Source organism: Podarcis vaucheri (assembly GCF_965113315.1).
Source record: "Podarcis vaucheri genome assembly, chromosome: 7".
Taxonomy (NCBI): Eukaryota; Metazoa; Chordata; class Lepidosauria; order Squamata; family Lacertidae; genus Podarcis; species Podarcis vaucheri.
In genome coordinates this window covers 3123617-3134348 of record NC_138765.1, presented here as the reverse complement: position 1 = coordinate 3134348, position 10732 = coordinate 3123617, and the positions used below count along the sequence as shown (strand labels likewise).

General features: G+C 49.4%; 1 protein-coding gene across 1 annotated transcript in view; it reads left to right on the top strand.

The window, feature by feature from the left end:
• LOC309536972 (uncharacterized protein) overlaps positions 1-10732 on the top strand; it is a 28495-nt gene that overhangs the window by 2016 nt on the left and 15747 nt on the right. Inside the window, exon 2 of the mRNA XM_082231400.1 lies at positions 6924-7085. Coding sequence (XP_082087526.1) covers positions 6933-7085 — 153 coding nt within the window. The 5' untranslated portion in view covers positions 6924-6932. The remainder of the gene's footprint in view (positions 1-6923; positions 7086-10732) is intronic.

Genomic DNA, 10732 nt, shown 5'->3' with positions numbered 1-10732 from the left:
CGGAGCAATGGATCCAAACTACAAGAAAGAAGATTCCACCTAAACATTAGGAAGAACTTCCTGACAGTAAGAGCTGTTCGACAGTGGAATTTGCTGCCAAGGAGTGTGGTGGAGTCTCCTCCTTTGGAGGTCTTTAAGCAGAGGCTTGACAACCATATGTCAGGAGTCCTCTGATGGTGTTTCCTGCTTGGCAGGGGGTTGGACTCGGTGGCCCTTGTGGTCTCTTCCAACTCTAGGATTCTATGAAAATAATAATTTCAGTTAAAGCATCCATGACAGAGGGCCATCCGACCTCTGCTTAAAAACCTCCAAGGAAAGAGAGCCCACCGTCTTCCCAAAGAGACCGCTCCACTGTCAAACAGTTCTTGCTGTCGGAAAGTTCTTCCTGATGTTTCGTCGGACTCTCCTTTGTCATTTGAATCCATTGGTTCAGGCATTACCTGCTCTTTAGATGATACTAATGTTATTGGGAGCAGGGACGCGGGTGGCGCTGTGGGTTAAACCACAGAGCCTAGTACTTGCCGATCAGAAGGTCGGCGGTTCGAATCCCAGTGACGGGGTGAGCTCCCGTTGCTCGGTCCCTGCTCCTGCCAACCTAGCAGTTCAAAAGCATGAAAGTGCAAGTAGATGAATAGGTACCGCTCCGGCGGGAAGGTAAATGCCGTTTCCGTGCGCTGCTCTGGTTCTCCAGAAGCGGCTTAGTCATGCTGGCCACATGACCTGGAAGCTGTACGCCGGCTCCCTCGGCCAGTAAAGCGAGATGAGCGCCGCAACCCCAGAGTCGGCCACAACTGGACCTAATGGTCAGGGGTCCCTTTACCTTTATGGGGGTTATTAGCCCTGGCTCTGGTCCATGGGGTTACAAGCCCTTGCAGACTTCCCAGGGTGGGGGAGGACAGTCTCACAGACCCACAGATCACCAGTGATCTGTCGGCTTACATCAAGGTGCGAGCGGCAGGGGCACTGGGTATAATAATAATAATAATAATAATAATAATAATAATAATAATAATAATAATTTATTATTTGTACCCCGCCCATCTGGCTGGGTTTCCCCAGCCTCTCTGGGCGGCTTCCAACAAAGATTAAAAATACATTAAAATGTCACACATTAAAAACGTCCCTAAACAGGGCTGCCTTTAGATGTCTCCTAAAAGTCTGGTAGTCAGATAGTTGTTCTCTTTGACATCTGATGGGAGGGCGTTCCACAGGGAGGGTGCCACTACTGAGAAGGCCCTCTGCCTGGTTCCCTGTACCTTGGCTTCTCGCAGCAAAGGAAACCGCCAGAAGGCCCTCGGTGCTGGACCTCAGTGTCCAGGTAGAACGATGGGGGTGGAGACGCTCCTTCAGGTATCCCGGGCCGAGGCCATTGAGGGTTTTCAAGGTCAGCACCAACACTTTGAATTGTGCTCGGAATCGTACTGGGAGCCAATGTAGGTCTAAGAGCACGGCACGGCTGGCACTCTCCGGAGCCCCTCCTATGCAGGCACACCTGTTCCTTAGAAATCAAAAACAGAGAGATCCCAAGCCAAGAGGAGAGGATCTCCTTGCTGCGATGTCCCGTCAGATGGGCAATTCACAAGCAATCTGTTGAGCAACTAAGTCAGAAAGTGTAACAGTGGCAGCAGCTGTTCGTTGGGTTATGGGGAAGTATTGGCAGCTAGATGGGAAGCCCTGATGGGTCTCTGAAGTCCATGCAGTCTCCTGCCCTAGACTAGAATTCCAACATGTGGCTCAGTTAGCTAGACATTCTTCAGCTTTCCAACCCTACAATGGGTCGAAAGGTGCTTTCAATGTGCGAAAAACACTCTAGACATGCAGCAAAGCATCTGCTTCTGTTCGAAGCAGAGATTGGAAGCAATGAATCAGGAGATCTGTCAAGTAACCACTTAGATGTGCTTGAAGTCTGTTGCCAGATGTTTGAGTAGATGCTGTCTAAGTGAATCATAAAGCTGGGAAATGATTCCGGAGAAAAGTTGTGAAGAAGCGGCTTGAAGAGCAAGCCTCATGAGGATTGTGTCCTACATCAGCCTCTGCCAAGCTGGCTCGCTCCAGATGTTCTACGCTCCAGCTGTTAGCAGAGAGACTGGAACAAATCGAGTCCAGAGAGAAAAGAAATTGATAGCACTTTACTGATAACAAGCTGAACAAGAGCAGTTTATAACTCGAGGGAAATCTTACTGCCAGCCTAGTTGAGAACAGGGGGACTTTCAACAACACGTACTGAGGTCAAACCTCCTTCAGAAATACTTTCCCTTTCAACTGTCAAATCTCGGCCATCTTCCTCACTGGCCAAGTTCATCAGCTTTGTTGATTTTACTAAACCAAATAGTTTAAACTGGGTTTTGAATAAATGTGCAATTCATTGTTCCTTTGGGGGATCTTACTGTTACCAAAGTCGTAACTCTCTGCAGATTCCATGGGGTTCACCCAGAGTCTGTGTTCCTTCGGAGAATTGAGGCCCCTCGTAGACTGTCATAGCTTTAAGAAATATGGTTTAGTCACTTATTTACACTTTAAGTTGAGACACAGGTGGTGCTGTGGGTTAAACCACAAGAGCCTAGGACTTGCAGATCAGAAGGTTGGCGGTTCAAATCCCCGCGACGGGGTGAGCTCCCGTTGCTCAGTCCCTGCTCCTGCCAACCTAGCAGTTCGAAAGCACGTCAAAGTGCAAGTAGATAAATAGGTACCGCTCCGGCGGGAAGGTAAACGGTGTTTCCGTGCGCTGCTCTGGTTCACCAGAGGCGGCTTAGTCATGCTGGCCACATGACCCGGAAGCTGTCTGCGGACAAACGCCAGCTCCCTCGGCCAGTAAAGCGAGATGAGCGCTGCAACCCCAGAGTGAGCCACAACTGGACCCTAATGGTCAGGGGTCCCTTTACCTTTACACTTTAAGTATGCATGAAAGGAATCCAGATCTCACAGGGTGGTCATTTCAAGAGATGCTTGTCCCCCACAGCAGTGCAGCCAGCCTTCAGCCATCCTGCCCAAGATGGATCCCAATTTTTCTTCTTCCTTCTTCTTCCCAGCACCCTTCCCAGCTCAAAAACTCTTTTCCTGTCACCTCAAACACATACCCTACCACCTTGGCAACATCTGTCTCCCCAGGTCAAAGGATTCCTTTTTGATGGCCCATAAGGCCCCTTTGTCATATTAACAGATTTGCTCTTTGCTAGGCCAGCCAGGCTGGTTTGCACAAGCCACTGTTTGCTTCTTTAACTTGGCTGGAGACTCCTTCTTTTGCTGACTAGAGGGACCTGTGGGGAGTGGCAGCCCAACCAGCTGGGCAGCTTATCCATACCAAAAGGTGTCTTCCCCCTTTTTTTTCCTGCACCAGTGTGGTGTAGTGGTTAAGAGCGGTGGACTCGTAATCTGGGGAACCGGGTTCGTGTCTCCGCTCCTCCACCTGCAGCTACTGGGTGACCTTGGGCCAGTCACACTTCTCTGAAGTCTCTCTGCCCCACTCACCTCACAGAGTGTTTGTTGTGGGGGAGGAAGGGAAAGGAGATTGTGAGCCGCTTTGAGACTCCTTCGGGTAGTGATAAAGCGGGATATCAAATCCAAATTCTTCTTCTTCTTGCTTTTTCATGCTTTATTGTTCATAATTGCATCTATACGACATAAACTTACATTCCTTGTTATCCGCAAAATCAAAATCATCACAAATTGCAAAAGAAATATACAAACTTCTCTAACAATAAATTTTCTTCATCAACATTTGACTTCCCGGCCTTTCCACATTCCTTTCATTTTGATAAACTTGTTGCTTAACTTAAGTACTTATTTAACAATGAAATATTAGGAAAAGGTTCTTCTCGTGGAGCTCTCAAAGGTCCTGGCATCCTTCTGTCCTGCTCGCAGGTTCGCCATTGGGGCATCTGGTGTCATGGTCCAGTTCACGGGCGATCAAAGTCCTGGCAGGGGACGTCGGGACCGGGGGCAAGATGGCAGGGTGGGAGCAGGAACGGGGGTCCAGAAGCCAGGAGTCAGGAGCCAAGAGTCTGAGGATCAGAGAGCCGGGAGTCAAGAAGCCAAGGGTCTGAGGGTCAGGAAGCAAGGAGTCAAGAAGTCAAGGGTCTGAGGATCAGGAAGGAAGGAGTCACGAAGTCAAGGGTCCAAGGGATGAGAACCAAGGAGTCACGAAGTCGAGGATCCGAAGGTCCGAGGGTCAGGAAGCAGGGAGTCAAGAAATTGAGGTTCAATGATCAGGAAGCGTGTTGCTGTGGCAAAGAACCAAAGGGAAATGCCAGTGTGGTGTAGTGGTTAAGAGCAGTAGTCTCGTAATCTGGGGAACCGGGTTCGTGTCTCCGCTCCTCCACCTGCAGCTGCTGGGTGACCTTGGGCCAGTCACACTTCTCTGAAGTCTCTCAGCCTCACTCACCTCACAGAGTGTTTGTTGTGGGGGAGGAAGGGAAAGGAGATTGTGAGCCGCTTTGAGACTCCTTCAGGTAGTGATAAAGCGGGATATCAAATCCAAACTCTTCTTCTTCTTCTTGCTTTTTCATGCTTTGTTGTTCATAATTGCATCTATACGACATAAACTTACTGTCAGGGCTGCCTCAGGTCCCAGCTCACAAAGGACCAACGCCAGTTTCTCTTTATATACAGAAGTCTTTATTGAAGTTCATTTTCGGTTTGACAGCCGCGGCGCGCAGCCCTACGTCTGAAACCCTAGACCGTTGAAGCTCCATCTGAGTCCGTCCCTCCCCTACACCAGTTTAAGACCCTTGCCTTGCTCCACCTCCTTCTTTGCTCTCTCTTCCGCTGGGTCCTCCTGCCCTCTGGGGTCTCGCCCTTCCTAGACTCTTCCGACGCCGATTCCCCGGATTGCTCTCCCTCCCTCCGGCGGGCTTTAGGACCGGACTCCCAATCCGGGCTCTCTGCTGTCCCGCGCGCCTGCACATTTGAACTTGGCGCGCGCGCCCAGCTCCCAACCTTCCTTCTGATCGCTACGCTACTCCTGTCACTGCTTTCCTCCTCTTCCGGGAGGTTAGCTGGTTCTGACCTCTCCTCCATTCCCCCCTTCTCCGAAGGAGGCGTGGTCAGCCCTGACTCATCTCCTCTTCCTGCTGGAGGAGACGCTGGCCCTGACCCACGGGAACCTTCCCCCCCCCGCTACGCTCTGGTGGGGAAGCTGGTCCTGATCTCCAGCTGCCGCTTTGGGAGTCCCCGCTGGCCCCTTGCTTCTGGTGCGTCCCCCCTGGGACCCCCCTTGTCCTGACCACCGGTGCCCCCTTCTGGGAATCCTCTGATTCACTGGAGAGGCTCATGGAATCCTTCGGATCCCCGTCCTCCCCCCGCTGTCCTCAGATGCTTCCCATTCGCTCTCCACCTCCTGTCTCCGCTGTGCCTTTGTCCCTCCACCTCTGACACTTACATTCATTGTTATCCGCAAAATCAAAATCATCACAAATTGCAAAAGAAATATACAAACTTCTCTAACAATAAATTTTCTTCATCAACATTTGACTTCCCGGCCTTTCCACATTCCTTTCATTTTGATAAACTTGTTGCTTAACTTAAGTACTTATTTCACAAGGAAATATTAGGAAAAGGTTTTTCTCGTGGAGCTCTCAAAGGTCCTGGCATCCTTCTGTCCTGCTTGCAGGTTTCCCATTGGGGCATCTGGTGTCATGGTCCAGTTCACAGGCGATCAAAGTCCTGGCAGGGGACGTCGGGACCGGGGGCAAGATGGCAGGGTGGGAGCAGGAACGGGGGTCCAGAAGCCAGGAATCAGGAGCCAAGAGTCTGAGGATCAGAGAGCCGAGAGTCAAGAAGCCAAGGGTCCAAGGGATGAGAAGCAAGGAGTCAAGAAGTCGAGGGTCCGAGGGTCAGGAAGCAGGGAGTCAAGAAATTGAGGTTCAATGATCAGGAAGCGTGTTGCTGGAGCCAAAGGGAAATGCCAGTGTGGTGTAGTGGTTAAGAGCAGTAGTCTCATAATCTGGGGAACCGGGTTCGCGTCTCCGCTCCTCCACATGCAGCTGCTGGGTGACCTTGGGCCAGTCACACTTCTCTGAAGTCTCTCAGCCCCACTCACCCCACAGAGTGTTTGTTGTGGGGGAGGAAGGGAAAGGAGAATGTTAGCCGCTTTGAGACTCCTTAGGGTAGTGATAAAGCGGGATATCAAATCCAAACTCTTCTTCTTCTTTTCCTCCTTCTTCTGACCTTATATCCCTTCCCAGCTCTTGCCACCAGGTGCAGTGAGTTACCAAGCGGCCTCACCTGTGCGGCTGCGCCTTGCCTCTTCAGGCCCCAGTCCTGCGAAGCCCTACTGGTCCGAGGGCCTGGCTCCTGCACGCACACCTGACATCCGGTTGGCCACTGTGAGAACAAGGATGCTGGACTCGATAGGCCATTGGCCTGATCCAACAGGAATGGCCTTGGGAATAGACCAGCCACTCCAGTTGTTTGGTGATAAGGACTGTGGTTGGGCAGGGCTGGTGTTTGGTGGCAATTTCTGCTTATTTCTGCTTATTTGCAACTCATTACCAAACTTAAAACCATGGAGAGACCTGGTCTGAACAGAGACATTGGATTCTTATCTCATTATACATGACTAAGCCATTTCTCACCTTCTCACCCCTTGCCTTTTCCTGTAAGACCTATTGCAGTCGTTAAGAGTCGTCAACAGGCTCATCTCAGCTATCTGCCAATCTCCCATTCCCACCACCCTTCTGAGTAATACCCCTCCCCACCTTCTCACTATATAGAAGGATCTGGCAACTTCTGTTTCAGTGTATCTGAAGAAGTGTGCATGCACACGAAAGCTCATACCAAGAACTTACTTAGTTGGTCTTTAAGGTGCTACTGGAAGGAATTTTTTTATTTTGACTATGGCAGACCAACATGGCTACCTATCTGTAACTGCTTATTTCAGGATACTCCAGAAGCATCTAACAATGCGGCTGTCCATGTTCTCCCAGGGTGGCGTGATGCCTGAGATCAGAGCGATCCCACACCCTTCAGCCTTGCACAACCTCTGGATCTTCCTCCTGGCTATGCTGTTCCTGGGTCTCCCTGCCGCCAGGCAGCTCTCCTGTCAGACTGAGTCCATTGGGCTTCTACAAAGCATCATCCAGCGCATGGTGAGTAAAGAGGGACCAAGAGAAGGATGGGAAGAGTTGGTGTGCAAATTAGGCTTGCTGAAATTGCCAGATGTTTTGGATGGAGGGGGCGGGCGTAGGGGTTTCCCGCTCCAATGCCCTCCGGATGTTTAGGGAGGCAATTCCCATGTGGGAATGTTCAGGGAGGCAGGAGAGGGTATATATTTTTATTATTATTAATTTTATTTAACATAATTATTACAAAATATTGCACATACATACGTACATACATATTTCAGATAAGCACATATATATATATAAGAACAGAAAAGAAGAAAAGAAAAAGAAAAAATAAGGAGAAAAAGAAGAAGAAAAGTTGGAAGAATTTCTTCCAAATATCTCAATAATAAAATTTTATTGATTGACTTCCATCACTTACACTGCACTTCCTATATACATTTTAAGCAAGATTGTATCTGTTATTCCGTATTTTTCTCATACAATCTCACACAAATATTCTAATCAATAAGTTTTCTAAATCTTTCATAAATCTATTCTAAACACAACCAATACCTTACATTTAATCTTTGTCTACATAAATAATCATTTAAACATTTCCATTGTTTCTGGATTATATTTTTTGGTTTTTGTCTTATCAAATCAGTCAGCTTTGCTAATTCCAAGTATTCACATAATTTATTCAGCCATTCTTCTTTGGTTGGAACGTAATTTCCTTTCAAATTATTGGCTATTAACATTCTCACTGCTGTTGTCGCGTACAAGAAAATATTAATTTTATCATTTGGGATATGAAACTCTGCTAAGTAAAAGAGCTTGCTAGTGCAAGTTAGGAAGAATATTAATAAACTATATACCCTTTGCCATCCCAAAGGAGAGGGTATGTAGTTTATTAATATCCTTCCTAACTTGCGCTAGCAAGTTCCTTTACTTAGCAGAGTTTCACACACCCCTTTTTAAACACACAGCGGGTAGTTGGTTGCAGGCTTGTTTAAGCCTCTCAATATCAGATTCCTGGTAAGTCCCCTTATATCCCTCCTAAAAGAATGAACACACCACCATCTTACTCAAAGTCAATAAAAGAAGTTTACTCACACCACCAGTTCACAGTTGGATCCCTGAAGGCAGACTTAGTTACAAAATACAGTGATACCTCTGGTTGCGAACGGGATCCGTTCCAGAGGCCTGTTCACAACATGAAAAGAGCGCAACCTGCAGTGGCGCGTCTGCACACGCGCAGGTTGCGATTTGCCTCTTCTGCGCATGTGCGTGATGTCATTTTGCGCGTCTGTGCATGCGCAAGTGGCGAAACCCGGAAGTAACCCTTTCCAGTACTTCCAGTCGCTGAGGGACGTAACCTAAAAGAACGTAACATGAAGTGGACATGACATGAAGCATGACTGTATAGCTAAAAAGCTGCTCCAACGATGGAGGAAGTCAAAGAGAGAGAGTGTGTTTTGTGACTTGCCCTTGTGTTACCTGGGCAGGTAAGGTCACGCCCACCTCTTGTTGTTGTTATTTAGTCGTTTAGTCGTGTCCGACTCTTTGTGATCCCATGGGCCAGAGCACGCCAGGCACTCCGGTCCAGATGTCTTCTAAGAATCTGGTAGTTGTTTTTCTCTTTGACATCTGGTGGGAGGGCGTTCCACAGGGTGGGCGCCACCACCAAGAAGGCCCTCTGCCTGGTTCCCTGTAACCTGGCTTCTCGCAGGGAGGGAACCGTCAGAAGGTCCTCGGAGCTGGACCTCAGTGTCCGGGCAGAACGATGGGGATGGAGACGCTCCTTTAGGTATAAGGAGCTAAAAAGCTAAATAGTTTTGTACAGTTGCATGGCCAGAATTGGACCCAGACTCTACAATTCTAACTCTACAATTCTATGATTCTATGAATTGGATTTTTTTTGGGGGGGATGTGTAATCAGTTGCTACTTTTTAAATTTTTATTGGGTTATCATCTTCCTTAGTGGGTTGTTCAAAGCACTACCCTGCTTTGTATGGTGTAGAGGGCACTGGGGGTGAGTTTGTGGAACCAAGGGAAGGGAGCGGCTCCCCAAAAGTTTGGTAACTGCTGGTTTCGAGTTTCACTGTTTAGCCGGAGAAAGAATAACCGCAACCTGATATGATAGCCATGTTCAAATATATAAAAGGATGTCACATAGAGGAGGGAGAAAGGTTGTTTTCTGCTGCTCCAGAGAAGCGGACACGGAGCAATGGATCCAAACTACAAGAAAGAAGATTCCACCTAAACATTAGGAAGAACTTCCTGACAGTCAGAGCTGTTTGACAGTGGAATTTGCTGCCAAGGAGTGTGGTGGAGTCTCCTCCTTTGGAGGTCTTTAAGCAGAGGCTTGACAACCATGTGCCAGGAGTGCTCTGATGGTGTTTCCTGCTTGGCAGGGGGTTGGACTCGATGGCCCTTGTGGTCTCTTCCAACTCTAGGATTCTATGATTCTATGACCTGAGTTTTCTGAGGTCAATGTTTGTATCACCATTTGAACAATAGTTCCTATTATCTGCTTTCCCCCTCCACTCATCTTCTCTCTCTTTCCTATTATCTTGCCCTTTCCCCCCACCTCTCATTTCCTCAGGTGTAACTGATCATTGGAGGAGAGGCAAGTTTTAACCTGCAACCAAGCGCTAGAGCAAAGTGTACTTGAGAGTCACGGCTCTGTTAAAAACTAATTGAAACACCCAAATCATACCGTACAGAGCAGACACAGAGTTAAAATCTATGGTGATTATATAAACTCAGAACAGTAGCAAACCAAGATGCACTTTTTTGTTTAGTCGTTTAGTCGTGTCCGACTCTTCGTGGCCCCCTGGACCAGAGCACGCCAGGCACTCCTGTCTTCCACTGCCTTCCGCAGTTTGGTCAGACTCATGTTTGTAGCTTCGAGAACACTGTCCCACCATCTCGTCCTCCATCGTCCCCTTCTCCTTGTGCCCTCCATCCAGCGGCGTAGCGTGAGTTCTCAGCACTCGGGGCAACGCAAGTAATTTGTGCCCCCTAACCCGGGGCAAGGCAAGTAATTTGCGCCCCCCCAACCCGCGAGTTGCCGCTGGCGCTGCCGCCCAAACGACGCCGCTTGCCCGGAGGAGGAGGGGGGCAGAGAGGCGAGGAAAATGCAACTGCCCAGCAGCTGCAGCAGCAGCGGCGGAGGGGCTGCCTGGCGCGTCCTCCGCGGCGAACGCTGAGAGCCGCTGCCTGCCGGGCGCCTTCAGCCCGGACACGCGCACAGATCGGCGGTTCCGCGAGACATGCGGCTCCGCTACAGCCTGCGCCCGAGGCTCTTCGGCGACTCCGGAGGCAGCGAGCGCGCCCCCCCCCCAGATGTTGCGCCCGGTGCGGCCGGCACCCCTGGCACCCCCCACGCTACGCCACTGCCTCCATCTTTCCCAACATCAGGGTCTTTTCCAGGGAGTCTTCTCTTCTCCTGAGGTGGCCAAAGTCTTGGAGCCTCAGCTTCAGGATCTGTCCTTCCAGTGAGCACTCAGGGCTGTTTTCCTTCAGAATGGAGAGGTTGGATCTTCTTGCAGTCCATGGGACTCTCAAGAGTCTCCTCCAGCACCAGAATTCAAAAGCATCCATTCTTCGGCGATCAGCCTTCTTTATGGTCCAGCTCTCACTTCCATACATCACTACTGGGAAAACCAGAGCTTTGACTATACAGG